The sequence below is a fragment of the Corythoichthys intestinalis genome, chromosome 9 (genome assembly GCF_030265065.1).
Source record: "Corythoichthys intestinalis isolate RoL2023-P3 chromosome 9, ASM3026506v1, whole genome shotgun sequence".
Taxonomy (NCBI): domain Eukaryota; kingdom Metazoa; phylum Chordata; class Actinopteri; order Syngnathiformes; family Syngnathidae; genus Corythoichthys; species Corythoichthys intestinalis.
In genome coordinates, this window is record NC_080403.1 from 1,517,300 (window position 1) to 1,533,173 (window position 15,874).

Below are 15,874 nucleotides of genomic sequence, written 5' to 3' on the forward strand. Positions count from 1 at the left end.
TCCAGGCTATATAGCATGGCTACCGTTTTCATGCGAGTGAATGGTCTCCTGCTTGAAAAAGAAAGGATTGAGATCCAGATTTAAAAAGAACCTACTCATGTTCTACTTGTCTCGCATGCCAGCCCTCGCCAAGTGCAAGGTAGTCTAGTCTTCTGTTGTTTCAATTGGATTTCCACTCCAGTCGCATATCGAACAGCGAATCACAACATGCGAGGGGGGACTTTGTGATGCGTCATGAAGAGGAGCGACTTTTTTTTTAGGAGTTTTGGACGGTGTTGTGCTTTCTTTATTTTTTGGTATATTTGACAAACAGGCTACTGTAGGGGACTCGTTGGCTCTTTTTTCAGCGTCCTGCTATTGCCTGTACTACGTTAAGTCTCGTTTGAAGCACGAGAGATCACCAAACTTTGCACATACAGTGGTATGAAAAAGGCAACTCCAGAACGTGTATGTTGTTCTTCTGAAACCATTCTGAAGTTGATTTACTTCTGTGTTTGGGATTATTGTCTTGTTGCAGCATCCATCGTCTTTTTAGCTTCAACTGTCCGATAGACAGCCTCAGGTTTTCCTGCAAAACATCCTGATAAACCTTTGAAATAATTCTTCCATTAATGATTGCAAGTTGTCCAGGCCCCGAGGTAGCAAAACAGCCCCAAATCATGATGCTCCCTCCACCATGTTGTGTTGATGTTGGTGAACTGGTCCATTTTTTGTCCACATATGAAGTTGTATGTTACTCCCAAACAATTCAGCTTTGGTTTCATCAGTCCACAAAATATTTTGCCAAAACTTGTCCAAGTGTCATTGTGTCAAGCGAACATTAAACGAGAAAAAATGTTTTTTTGGGGGGGTTTTTTTAGACAGCAGTGGCTTCCTCTGTGGAGTCCTCCCATGAACACCATTCTTGGCCATAGTTTTACGTATAGTTGATGTGTGCAGAGAGATATTGGAATGTGCCAGTGATTTTTGTAAGTCTTTAGCAGATACTCTAGGGTTCTTTTTTTTACCTCTCTGAGTATTCTGCCCTGAACTCTTGGCGTCATCTTTGGTGGACGGCCACTCCTTGGGAGAGAAGCAACAGTGCCAAACTCTCTCCATTTGTTGACAACTTCTCTGACTGTCGATTGATGAACATCCAGACTTTAAGAAATGGTTTCGTATCCTTTCACACCTTTATACGAATCAACAATCCTTGATCGCAGGTCTTAAGACAGCTTTTTTGACCAAACCATGATGCACATCAGACAATGCTTCTCATCAAGACAATTCTTACCAGGTGTGTGGTTTATAGTGGGCAGGGCAGCTTTAAACCACTCATCAGTGATTGGGCACACATCTGAATTAAATTGTTTGGTATAAATTGGTTTCAATTGCTCCCTCAGTCTCCTTAGGCAGACAGTTCGCTTACCGTACTTATTTTTCCCTCTTCTGCCATTGTTTGCATGCTATCCTCATAAAATATGAAAACCTATAAATGTTTGGGTGGTTTTAGTTAAAGCAGACACTGTTTTTACATCTGTGTGATTTTGACAAAGATCACATTAAATTTGATAGTGATTTTATGCAGAAATGTGAGAAATTCCAAAAGGTTCAGACCACTGTATGCTCCGACTTGCTGTCAAACCGTGTCAAAGGCAGACCTAACTCTGCAAGTCTTTCAGTATTTTAGCATTTTTCCTCTATCAATAAACAAATACTGTAGAAGATGCGCTCTTAGATTTTTCACACTAATGTCAGTCATTGTGACTGAATGCCATGATTGTTTGAGAATTGCAAATTGACCACAAGTGACATCATGAGTAGCATTGCCTTTACGTCGCATCCAATTGGTTCTTTCATATTCGGTCTGTACTTGTTAGCCCCACCTCTAGCATTAATTTTGAAATAAAGCCCAAATCACAGAAGACCAGACTGACTTGCCATTTATCTTGTACATGGCGAAAGCCAGGTTAGCTTGCCAGGCTAATGTGCTCGTCCTGATAAATAAAGAACTGAAAAGAGAAGGAATAATATTTTTTCTCATGATGACCTGATTGTTTACAGAGCGTTTTGACTTCCAAAAGTGTTTAAAATAAAATCACAAGCCACATTCAGTAGATTAAGAACTTCAACCAGGTCACACACATTCATTTTGATCTAATACATGGAACCGGAGAAGAAATTGGAATTCAATGTGAGATCGTCCTTAATATATTTGAATAGTGTAATAGCAGTTCAAATGTCAGTATTTTCCCTCCCACATCAGGCTTGAAACCCAGCTTTTTGGATGCGGCTAATGAAAACCAATGTAAACTGAAGTACAAGGCAAGGTCGACCTTTATATGTTAGGTTATGAGCATACATAAATACATACATATTTATACAATATATACTGTATATGTATATGTTTGTGTATATAAGGTTATAGAACAAACTTGCCAAAAGCCCGGAGACTTAATGAGCCGAGGACTAGGAGGAACAAAAAAGCCTCCATCTTCTTGATCCACGTTATGAAGAGATTAGGTTCAGTGCAGTTCTTCTGATGGATGAGTCCTGTTTGTGCCTGTGCATAAAGACAAAACAATAAGTTTAGGTAAATGAAAAAAATGAATCTGTCTATATACAGTGCATACAATGGCATGTAGTAGGCCTGGGCGATATGACAAAAATTGGTATCGCGATTAAAATTTTCTTATCAGTCGATATCGAATGAGTCCTGTTTGTGCCTGTGCATAAAGACAAAACAATAAGTTTAGGTAAATGAAAAAAATGAATCTGTCTATACACAGTGCATACAATGGCATGTAGTAGGCCTGGGCGATATGACAAAAATTGGTATCACGATTAAAATTTTCTTATCAGTCGATATCGATAATTGTCACATTTTTTTTTTCATATTTGAAGTTTGATTTTTGCCCCTGACTGAAAGTTGACAAAACCAAATGTCTGGCTGCTTTAACCAATCTTTAATGTCTGAAAAAAGATTCATGGTGACAAAATACTACACATCATTTCACAAATAAGAGGAACATTGGACAAAATTAAAACTTGCAGACCACTGCACAAAATATGAGGTAGAGATGCAATCCCCAAAACTTAAATAACCATAAATAGACAACTGATTTTAATTTACAACTGCAACATGTTCAAGCATTTTGTGCATGAAGTCTTATGATGTCTGACAATCTCAACAAAATAAATAGACAAAAGGAAATGTTCCGTATCAAAAATTTTACAAATAAACAAACAAGACAGCCACTGCTTTAGTATTGGGCTTTAAAGTGCCTGTGACAGCGTAAAAAAATCTTTAAAAGCAATTTATGTGAATTAGAATCATATTTTGAGATGATTCGACTATATACTAGTACAACAATTTGGCAAAGCGCAGATGACGAGAAATTAGTCTTTTAATCTGCCGTTTAGCCCTGCCTGCCATTATCGCGCTCTAGCGTCCCCAGCTGGAGGATAACGTCGGCAGGGTCGTGATTTCATCTGATTTAGAATTCAGCCCACTGAGGGGGAATTATTCAGAATGAGGAAAATGCGATGAAGAGAGCAGCAAAGTGTCAGTGTTTCAATCTCTGTACTCCAATATTTTTACAGGATATTGTTTTTATCGAAGTATTTTCTCCAATTGCTAAATGATTGGTATGGTCATGACATATAACAGTAGGCTCAATCGTTCCCTAATTGGGATTTAAAGGTTGCGTTACGTATTGAACCAATACGCAGCTGAGGTGACACAGGTATACCACACAGTAAAACGTGGCCAGAGCTACAATAGTGCTGACTGTGGACACAGGCTTAATCAGAAGATTTTTATGTGATTCCAAAATGGTGAAGAAAATGATTTTGGGGAGAACAAAGCAAGAGGCACTGTTGAAACAAGTCCTGGGTTCAAAGGCAGTGGGTGATGTGCTCAAGATCTTAACGTCACCCATCCCATTCTCCATCCAGACCGATGCCTCAAATAAATTGAGCAGGAAGATGCTTCCCCTTGCTGTCCAGTACTTCAGTCCAGAGTCTGGGGTCACCAACAAAATGCTGGACTTCATAGAGAATGCAGACGAGTCAGCTGCTTGAATTGTAGCTCTCCTGCAACATTCCCTTAAGAAATTTGGCTTGTCAATGGATCACAAGACCGGATTCAGTGCCTACAACACAAATGTTAATTACGATATTCATAACTTCGTTTTCACTAACCTGCAGAAAAAAACAAAACAGTCTGCTACAAGGAAACTGCCATGCCCACATAGTGCACGATACAGTTTTCACGTCTAAAAATAGATACATTTCTATGCATTTTAGGAGTTTTGGGGATGCTCCTATTTTTCGCCCGTAAGGCTTTGGGCGCGAGGAGGGCGTCCCTTATTTCTATTTCTGAAAGGTGGCAACCCTATATAACAGTCTTGTGCGAAATGGAATATGAAATAATAAAAATGCATTTATTCAGTAAGACATGGCAAAATTACTCAATAATGGTTAAAACTGTCAACCTCTTGAACCTCCCGAATGATATTTTATGCCACTGGAGTTAGTCCGGCTTTTGTCATTTCCTTGCCCTGGCTTTGGAGAGCGTAAAAAAAACAGGAGGCGTGACAGATAGCGGACATGCTAATCCGAACCAAGCTACGTTTCAAAGTCTTATTCTCGCCTTTCGAAGTGAAAAATCACACAACACTACCCCGGATCATGTGACACTGTAGCGGGGTTGTCGATTGTCTTCACCGATCGGCAACCCCCCTGGCGGCGAGCAAGGGACAGCTCGTCGTTCCCCTGCTACGGGCAGAAGAGCTCGTTTGCCGGGGAAGCAGCTGGAGAATGACCTCCGGACAAACCTGCTGATGTCGGAGGAGTGCGTAGCTGTCCGAGCCCAACCCGAGGATAGTGGTCTATTGCCGGGCACACGAAGAGGGTAGAGGGGGCTAGAAGTCTGGAGGATATGGAGAGCCGCACGAGCATAAGCCGAGTATAGCGCTCTCCCGGCGGGCACACGAAGAAGACAGAGGGGGGTGTGTGACGAGCCGCCGGTCGGCGGCCGAGTGGCCTTCTCGGTGGACAGGAAGCATTGTCACCCAAAAAATGCAAGCCACCTCCTTATCAAAACGTGTGCCATGATCCCAGTATTTGACATAATACAAAACACGATATTCCCTCACTTCCTCTTAACACTAGAAAACCCAACATTTTTTTAGCCTACTGGAAAGCCCAGAAGGGGATCAGATGATCCCCACAACTCTGGGTATCCACAATTAGCATCTGTATATGTGCAAATTAGTGTGTCATTGTCTCTGAAATAGGCCACTCAAGCACACAAGCAAACAACCTTACTCTAACCCACAAGGGTTGGTCAGTTTACACTGACTCTTGCCATGATAGTTTCAGTTATTATTTGAGAGTTTTATTTTTGAATATGGTTTTATTTTTTTCATTCACTGCTCTGCCCATTTTTTCTCCTTCTCCTATAGCACACACAGGCAACTTTATGTATAAATTACTGCAATGAAATAAACAAACGCACAGACCATTGCAACGTGTATAAAGTTATAATGAATGAAATAATCAATACATTTGTGACGACAAACAAATCTCAAATGTTTTGGTCTCACAACCCAACCCAAGTGTGATCAGCTCTGCCATGTGGCTTTCTGAATGCAAAGTGCTAACTACGTCAAGGGGCGGGGGATGTGCTTATCTTGATGACCGAGCTCGTGTGAGCGAACGACAGTCGACTGGCGGGGTGGATTTGAACAGGAGCAGGAAATTATGGTGGCTGAGAGGTGTAAGGCGAAATGCAAAGTCTCAACACTTTGCAAATAAAAAAAAGCATGAACCCCAATTGCAAACGCTTTGCAAAAGAAAAAAAGCATGAATGCAAACCGCCACAACACGATCCCCAGTTCCTAAAGCGCGATTGAAAATTGGCAAAAGCACGAACCCTAATTGCCACAACACAACAGCAAATGGTTCGCAGCACGAATGGCTCAGAAGGCAAATGCAAAGACACAGCAGCAAAAATCCCGCAACAGAACAGCAAAATCCCACAACACGACGGCAAGAGGATGACCTGGAAGTACAAAAAAATTAAGATTAAAAAAAAAAAAAAAAAAAAAAAGGACGACATATTGTATATTGCTGTATGTGCTATCTGACCAACTCTACGGACCTCTGTGAAGTTGGCCCCCTCCCCCCCATCAGACATATTTATATAAAAATGATGTCAATCGTTTGTACTGTAAAAGCTTTGTTAGTGCTGCTTTCGTTCTAGAGATATTTACAATTCTTTTTGGGTAAATCTGAGGTCAGCTAGCCCCCCATTTCAATTCAGAATTGTGTCTGTCATTTGTGCTAGTTTGTGCTGCAACGGTTTTGTAGATCAGTATTATGCTTTTATTGAGATATTAATTTTAAGTGGTGACGTCACTCGTAGCTTTTCCTTAGCTTAGCTCCCGTGGCTAATAGAGCATACCAACTCTCTCAATAACAGAGGTGTGTCCTAACAACTAACACGAACGTAGCACAAACGAATGGCAGCACTTCACGACCATTTTGCAGTAAATGAGGGGCTTAGAGTGACGTCATCACTCAAAATTAATATCTAAAGCCCCCCCAATTTACTGCGAAACGGACCCGAATTTGTTTGTGTTATGATCGTGCTTGTTAGGTAGGTAGCTAGGACACCCCTCTGTTATTGGGAGTTGGTATGCTGCATTAGTCGCGGGAGCCAAGCTAAGGAAAAGCTACGAGTGACGTAACCACTCGAAATTAATATCTGAATAAAAGCATAATACTGATCTACAAAACCATTGCAGCACAAACGATTGACACAATTGTTAATTGAAATGGGGGGCTAGCTGACCTCAGATTTACCTATATAAGAATTGTAAGTATCTCTACAACGAAAGCAGCTCAAACAAAACTTTTACAGCACAAACGATTGACATCATTTCTATATAAATTTGCGTCTGATGGGGGGGGTGGGGGGGGGGGACTTCACAGAGGTCCGTACAGATAGTCACAAAGCACATATAGCAATATAAAAAGTGTCGTCCTTTTTTTTTTTAACTTCCGGTCATCCTTTTGCCGAGTCCTTGCTGAGTGAGGCTGCTTTCGCTTTCGCTACTACTACTAGTCAGGCTACTTTCAGACACTTATTTCTTACTTGCCTACTGTAGGTTGATAAATTTGTAGGTAGATTTGTTTATTTCTTGGTCAAGCCAAAAAAAGTTCTTTCAATCAAAATATATATTTTCAATCGAGAAAAAAAAGTCACTTGAATGAAAGCAAAATGTGTTTGAACAAGTCAGGCTGCTGTTTCTTTACTTGCAACCAGCCATTAGCTGTGGAAGGGGGTTGGGCGTCAGGCTACTCTCAGACACTTTTTACCTGACAATAAACTGCTAAACCTCTGAGGATATTTTGACAGTATTTTAATACTTCTAATTTATTCGGATGTATTTGTTTGAATACCCTGTACATGTTAAAAAACAATTTTGAAAAGATCAGTTAACAATTTACTGTGGCTATACATTGACATACATAGATATTCAGAAATACTACAACAAAGCACACCAAGCAACAGTGGTAACAAGAAAAACACCTCACATGAAATGGCTGGAAAAAAATATGCAAAACTAGTAAATACCACTCTTGGTTCAGAAACAAGCTATCATTCAGGCAACTTTTGCATTCAAACACAGTTTGCTTTCATCCAAGTGACTTTTATTTTCTATTGAAAATATATACTTTGATTGAAGGAACCTTTTTTTTTGGATTGACTAAGACATACAAAAATCTACCACAAATTTATCAACCTACAGTAGGCAAGTAAGAAATAAGTGTCTGAAAGTAGCCTGACTAGTAGTAGTAGCGAAAGAGAAAGCAGCCTCACTCAGCAAGGTTTCGCCCAACCCCCCCCCCCAGGTAAAGTAGCCTCACTGAGCCTGTTTCGCCCATCCCCCTCCTCAGCTAAAGTAGCCTGACTGAGCCTGTTTCGCCCCAACCCCCTCTTCAGCTAAAGTAGCCTGACTATCAGACACTTATTTCTTACTTGACACTAAACTGCTAAACTTCTGAGAATATTTTGATAACAGTATTTTAATAATTCTAATTCATTCGGATGTATTTGTTTGAATACCCTCTACATGTTAAAAAAACATTTTTGAAAAGATCAGTCATCAATTTACTGTGGATATACATTTATATTCATAGATATTTAGAAATACTACAACTAAGCACACCAAGCAACAGTGGTAACAAGAAAAACACCTCACATGAAATGGTTGGAAAAAAATATGCAAAACTAGTAAATACCACTCTTGGTTCAGAAACAAGCTATCATTCAGGCAACTTTTGCATTCAAACACATTTTGCTTTCATTCAAGTGACTTTTATTTTCTATCGAAAATATATACTTTGATTGAAGGAACCTTTTTTTGGGATTGACTAAGACATACACAAATCTACCTACAAATTTATCAACCTACAGTAGGCAAGTAAGAAATAAGTGTCTGAAAGTAGCCTGACTAATAGTAGTAGCGAAAGAGAAAGCAGCCTCACTCAGCAAGGTTTTGCCCAACCCCTCCTCAGCTAAAGTAGCCTGACTGAGCCTGTTTCACCCCAACCCCCTCTTCAGCTAAAGTAGCTTGACTATCAGACACTTATTTCTTACTTGACACTAACTGCTAAACTTCTGAGAATATTTTGATAAAAGTATTTTAATAATTCTAATTCATTCGGATGTATTTGTTTGAATACCCTCTACATGTTAAAAAAACATTTTTGAAAAGATCAATTAACAATTTACTGTGGATATACATTTATATTCATAGATATTTAGAAATACTACAACTAAGCACACCAAGCAACAGTGGTAACAAGAAAAACACCTCACATGAAATGGCTGGAAAAAAATATGCAAAACTAGTAAATACCACTCTTGGTTCAGAAACAAGCTATCATTCAGGCAACTTTTGCATTCAAACACATTTTGCTTTCATTCAAGTGACTTTTATTTTCTATTGAAAATATATACTTTGATTGAAGGAACCTTTTTTGGGGATTGACTAAGACATACACAAATCTACCTACAAATTTATCAACCTACAGTAGGCAAGTAAGAAATAAGTGTCTGAAAGTAGCCTGACTAGTAGTAGTAGCGAAAGAGAAAGCAGCCTCACTCAGCAAGGTTTTGCCCAACCCCCCCTCAGGTAAAGTAGCCTGACTGAGCCTGTTTCGCCCATCCCCCTCCTCAGCTAAAGTAGCCTGACTGAGCCTGTTTTGCCCCAACCCCCTCTTCAGCTAAAGTAGCCTGACTGAGCCTGTTTTGCCTCAACCCCCTCTTCAGCTAAAGTAGCCTATCAGACACTTATTTCTTACTTGACACTAAACTGCTAAACTTCTGAGAATATTTTGATAAAAGTATTTTAATAATTCTAATTCATTCGGATGTATTTGTTTGAATACCCTCTACATGTTAAAAAACATTTTTGAAAAGATCAGTTAACAATTTGCTGTGGATATACATTGATATACATAGATATTCAGAAATACTACAACTAAGCACACCAAGCAACAGTGGTAACAAGAAAAGCACCCCACATGAAATGGCTGGGAAGAAAATATGCAAGACTAGTAAATACCACTCTTGTTTCAGAAACAAACTATCATTCAGGTTTCATACAATGGTGTAAATATTACATTGAATTTGAAACCATATTTGAATTTGAAACAAAACTAAATTAAACTGAACTAGTGCTCCACATCTGTGTGCATGTGTTGTGGACCCTTCCGTTTGTTACAAGTGTTTGTTTTGTTTGCTTTGCTTAAATTCAATGAAGCAAGCTTGATACATCCAAATAATACTCTAACAGCTGATGACCAGTATTATCTACTCTCAATGTGTTTTCTTCAGTCAGAAAAGTGATAGTTAAAAAAAATTAATCACGATAAAAAGTGCACTATTTAGGGGTGTACTAAATAAAAAATCGACACCACTTATTGTAATGCTTGTTCATTGTGTTTCTTCATTTGTAATGTTGTAATGTTTTGTTTTTCAGTTTTGCTAAACGCACAAGTGCACTTAGTGCACTTTTTATCGTCGCTTTTGGTTACGTAACAACTGTTCAAACGGACTTATGACGTACGCGAGTGTAAAGAGGTGTCCCAATTCTTAGGGCTGATGTTTCAAGCCCTACACCTTACCCCTACTCCTTACCCCTACCCCTTATTGCTTCGTTTGAAGGGCCAAGGTGTGGGCCGAGGGGTAGAAATGAGATGGGCTCGGCTTGGGGGCGGACCCCAGGGTGTCCCAAAATGGGACACCCTTGGTAGTTTTAGGAAGCACCAAAACCCCTGGTGGTTCTAGTGTAAAGCAACATAGGATAACAATGACAAAACAACCCAAATTCAGTTTCTGAAAGATTTATTTGTTCCCATGACACACAGTCCACCAGCAAAAACGAGGCGCTGCCAAATAAAGAAGTGTACGGGGGGGGGGGGGGGGGGGGATGTCTCATGTCTGTCAGAAATGTGGCCGATTGACTTGTGGCTCATGCTGTACGCCTTACCCAGTGATGTGTCAGGATTGTATACAGTACACTGTACAGTTTTTGGTTTTGCTCTAAATAAATCTTTCAGAGATTGAAATTCGGTTATTTTGTCTTTGTTATCCTACATTGGTTTAGGCTTAGAGTCTACATTATAAGCCTGCTGGAAATGGATTCAAGATGAAAATAAAAAAAAGGATTGCTAAAATATAGTTCAATATACTATGAAAGTCAACCTGTTCAGCTACACATCCACATTAGGTCTGTGGCATATTTACTGTAGCTAAATGCTTCATTCCCACATACATACACATTTTCTTTTTTTTTTTCTTTCTTTCTCTATGTAGAGATAGAAAAACACTCCGGTTTCCTCCCACATTCCTAAGACGTGCATGCTAGGCTGATTGATCATTCCAAATTGTCCGTAGGCGTGAGTACCAACGACCACCATCAACGACCACAATAGATGTGCAAATTAGGATCAGATGATCCCTCTCTGGGCACAAAAGGTATATTCATCAACTGATCCCTCCTTGGGTTTTCTAGTGTTAAGTCCAATGGTCCCACAGCTGTCAGACTTGGTTTGGCCAATCTCCGCGGTGAATGGGAATTTTTTTCAACCCCAAAAGGCTCACACGCCTCTCGCTGGTGCAGCAACAAAACCCTGCAGCACATTGGGCTGGCGTGATGCGAAAAATAAACAAATTAATCTGCAAAATCAGCTGAATCCGCAGTCCATCTGCATGCTACAAAGCAATGCTGTATTGTGAGATGTTGACCCGGGTGACGTCGAATTAGCATTCCTCCTCAATCCAGGAAGTCACTCATTCACATGGTGCAGGATTCAAAAAATGTAATATATAAATCTATGGATTCTACACACATCCAAGCGGTCTATTTCATTCAGGAGCATAAAATGCTGCGTGAAATATGAAATAAACATGCTTTTTGCTGCCATTGGCACTTTAATGCTGCTCTGTGACAGGTCACAATGTTCCCTCCGGTACTGAATACCCATTCAGAGCTAGCGTTCATGTTGCATCAGCGCCCCCTGGTATTCTGGTTGTGTAATTACAGTTCAAATCTAGTGACTTTTATCGAACATTTTTATTTGTGTTGACAAAAATTATATGCCGATAATTATTGATATCATTTTATCACCAAGGATTAGCATTTAGTACTGTATATGTGTACATCTGCGATTTGCCTATGATCCAACATGCAGAAGGCAGCAGTGTATTCAAATAATTACTTATTTTTGCTCACCGTTCTTGTTATCATTTTGACGCCACGGGGTGAGATCTTGCATGGCGCCCCAGATTGAGGGAGATTATCAGTGGTCTTGTATGTTTTCCATTTTCTAATTATTGCTCCCACAGTTGATTTCTTTACACCAAGCGTTTTACCTATTGTAGATTCAGTCTTCCCAGCCTGGTGCATATCTACAATTTTGTCTCTGGTGTCCTTCGACAGCTCTTTGGTCTTGGCCATAGTGGAGTTTGGAGTGTGACTGACCGAGGTTGTGGACAGGTGTCTTATATACCGATAATGAGTTAAAACAGGTGCCATTAATACAGGTAACGAGCGGAGCCTCGTTAGACCTTGTTAGAAGAAGTTAGACCTCTTTGACAGCCAGTAATCTTGCTTGTTTGCAGGTGACCAAATTCTTATTTTCCACTCTAATTTGGAAATAAATTCTTTAAAAATCCAACAATGTGATTTTCGTTTTTTTTTTTTTTTTTTTTTCCACATTGCGTGTCTCATGGTTGAGGTTTACCCATGTTGACAATTACTGGCCTCTCTATTCTTTTCAAGTAGGAGAACTCGCACAATTGGTTGTTGACTAAATACTTATTTGCCCCACTGTATGTATGTATATTTATACAGTATATATATAGTAATAAATGAGGGTCGAAGTATAACAAAAGAACAATTGACTAATATGCATAGCACGAGAACGCTAACTTGAATGCTATAAAATACTTTTTTTTTTTTTTTTAATTCTCTTAACAAATTGTTCACACATTTTCCAATTTAAAAAAAAAAATGCTAAATAAAACTCTAAACTAAATTACGGATGCATAAACAATCATATTAGCTCAAACACAACCTTACGTTGGTCCAAACAGGTAGCATCTGGATCCAGCCACGTTAGATGACTTCATATTATATTCACTGTTGCCGCTAGAGGGCAGTGTATATACCTATATGAATAAAACTAAATGCAAGCACTTTCAAAACAATCCATTACTAGGCCACTCTAATTAAACGAATCCTCGAAGCAGCAAAATTTGATTCAAAGCTATTTGCTAATTGATTAACTCGAGTTAATCGATTAATCGTTGCAGCATAACCGGAAGTAAGTTGAATGAAAATGAAAATAGAATTTAGGAGCCTGTACACTTGAATTTATAATAGATGGCAATTGATAAGCCACAAAAAATACGTTGAATGAGTAGTGAAAACACAGCTTAAATTATACTGGGAACACAAATGGCCCCGATAAAAAAAAATGAAAACTAAAAAAAGACCCAGCAAGCAAGCAAACTCGTTCATTTTTCAAATTGTTATGTACACCCCCGGATCTAATGTAAGAAACAAACAAATTAAAACGCGACGTATTCTTTTTTTGTCACAACTTGTGTGTCTCTTAAAAATATGCCTAGCTTTAACATCATTGTATTCTATGTTCAATCAAACTCGTGTAGCTTTTTTTTTTTTTTAAAGAACGATACGGTCAATTAGAAATTAGTTATTATAAGTCACTCAAAGGGGAACATGTGTTGTAACATAAATTGTATAAATGACCTGGAAATCCACGTGACAGAATTACAGTAGTGAGATCCAGTCACGCTAGAAAATAGTTAAATTATGCGACGACAAACAAAAAAAAATTAAAAAAATAAAAATGAATTGACAAATAATAACCAAGGTTCATTATAACGATGATCTGGCTATACATTTCACAAACATAGCTGAAAAGCCGAATGCGCTGGATGGCGCGATTACAAAATAACAGACGGTAAACTAATACAATATGTATGACGAATACTGTTCTATCAATCTTTCCCAAATTACGTTTCGAATTCAAATTCACCTGCATTTTCTGCGCTTACATTAAATGGCTTATAAGTTTGGAACAGCGTTCAGAGACACACATTGGACAGTAAACACTTTTACTGAAATGAAATAATTAACGGTGTTGAGGTTCGTGTCTGTTATTTGCAAACTGCGTCAAAATCAGCACCTTTCATATTAAAACTACCCAGTGTAAATGCAAAAGCAAAAGCTACAAAAGTGCACTGGTGGCTTTAAGATATTAGAAATAAAATAAAATGATGGCGTACACTTACCTTGATCCCCACCGTGTTTCCCTAAGACTGCAACAATGGGGAGACGCTCAATGTGCGCAGGATCGAGGAAGCTTTTATCCTTCCATGAAGCATCCAAAAAAGGTTTTTCAGATCGACAAAATTGTGGAGCTGTCCATTTCTCCTTGCTGTTACATCCTAAAACGACTCAGACGGTCTCGCTCTCCTTTAATTCTCGCTCCCTCCCATTCCTTTTCTTTGCGTCCCTCCTTTCTTTCCAATCCATCTTCGTCTGCTCTCTGGCTGGTTGATATCACATCATAATAAGTTAGCGTCAGTACTAAAAGACAACTTCCGGTAGTTTTTCATTTACAAAGTAAAAGCAATTTATTTGCGTTTTATGCACGTACGTATTTATTCCATTAAAGTGCGTACCACAGGATAATAACAAGTCTTAAATAGCATTACTATGTGAATTAGAATCGTATTTTGAGACTATTCGACTATACAGTATACAACAGTTTGGCAAAGCGCATATGACGTCTTTTAATCCGCCGTTTAGCCACGCCTACATTATAGGGCTCTAGTGTCCCCAACAGGCGTCAGCAGGGTAATGGTTTCATCTGATTTATAATTCAACCCATTGAGGGGGAATTTTTTAGAACGAGGAAAATGCGACGAAGAGAGCCACAAAATGTTATTGTTTCAGTCTCTCTACTCCAATATTTTTTACAGGATATACTTTTTTATCGAAGTATTTCCCCCCATTTGCTAAATGAATGGTATGGTCATTACAAATAACAGTCTTGTGCTAAATGGAATATATAATAGTAAAAATGCATTTATTTAGTAGGACATGGCATAATTACTCCACAATGGTCAAAACTGTCGACTTCACCTTTAGTGTCGCACCTCCCAAATGATATTTTATGCCACCGTAGTTAGTCAGGCTTTGGTCATTTCCATGCTCCGGCTTCGGAGAATTTAAACAAACCAACTGGCCTGACAGCTAGCCGACATGCTAACCCGGACCAAGTGACGTCTCAAAGTTTTATTTTCGCTTTTCGAAGCGAAAAATCACACAAAACTAACCCGGATCATTTCACAAGGCGGAGGGGTTGTCGATTGTCTTCGCCGATCGGCAACCCACCCGGCAACGAGCAAGTTAGAGCTCGTTCCCCTTCTACGGACAAGAGAGCTCACCGGAGAAGCAGCTGGAGAGTACCGTCGGACAAATTGGTCGACGTCGGAGGAGCGTGTAGCTGCCACATGGTCAACATGAATATAGCGTAAAATAATGCTTTACTACATGGTGAAGACGTAAACAGAGAGCGGCATGCAGCTAACATGGCAGGATGTGTCTGAGGAGAACTTTTCTACGTGCTCGTCCATGATCAAACATACGTAAATAGTCCTTTATTCAAAGAAAGTTTGTAATGTTTACTTTGTAATCGCTGTATTTGCGACTATTTTTAACACAAATTTGCAATTTCTGATGGGGTTGAAAATTTGACAGAACACCGGGCACACGAAGAGGGCAATAAGCCGAGTATAGCGCTCTCCCGGCAAGGGGGTGTGCAGCAAGCTGCCTGTCGTCGGCCGAGTGGCATTTTCAGTGGACAATCAGCGACAAAATGCAAGCCACCTCCATATTAAAACGTGTGCCATGATCCCAGAATTTGACATAATCCAAAATATGATGTTTACTCACTTCCTCGTGAGTCCAATGGTCCCACTTGTTTTGGCCAATATCCGTGGTGAACGGGAACTTTTGAAGCCCAAAAAGGCTCCCTGGTGTGGCAACAATTTTCTGCAGCCGTTTGGCTGGCGTGATGCGAGAAATAAACGAATTAATCCACAAAATCAGTTGAATCCGCAGTCCATCTGCATGCTATAAAGCAATGCTGTTTTGTGAGACGCTGACCCGGGTGACATCACATTCGCATTTGTCCTAAACCCGAGATTGAAGCCGGAAGTCACTCATTTTCATGGCGTGGGATTCAAAAATTGAATATGTAAAACAACCGCCTCCACACA

General features: G+C 39.5%; 1 protein-coding gene across 1 annotated transcript in view; it reads right to left on the minus strand.

The window, feature by feature from the left end:
* Positions 1–14,137, minus strand: part of cntn2 (contactin 2) — a 66,930-nt gene extending 52,793 nt beyond the window's left edge. Inside the window, exons 1-2 of the mRNA XM_057845825.1 lie at positions 13,880–14,137; positions 2,419–2,542 (exon numbers count right to left, since the gene is read on the minus strand). Coding sequence (XP_057701808.1) covers positions 2,419–2,473 — 55 coding nt within the window. The 5' untranslated portion in view covers positions 2,474–2,542; positions 13,880–14,137. The remainder of the gene's footprint in view (positions 1–2,418; positions 2,543–13,879) is intronic.
* Positions 14,138–15,874: the final 1,737 nt, after the last annotated feature.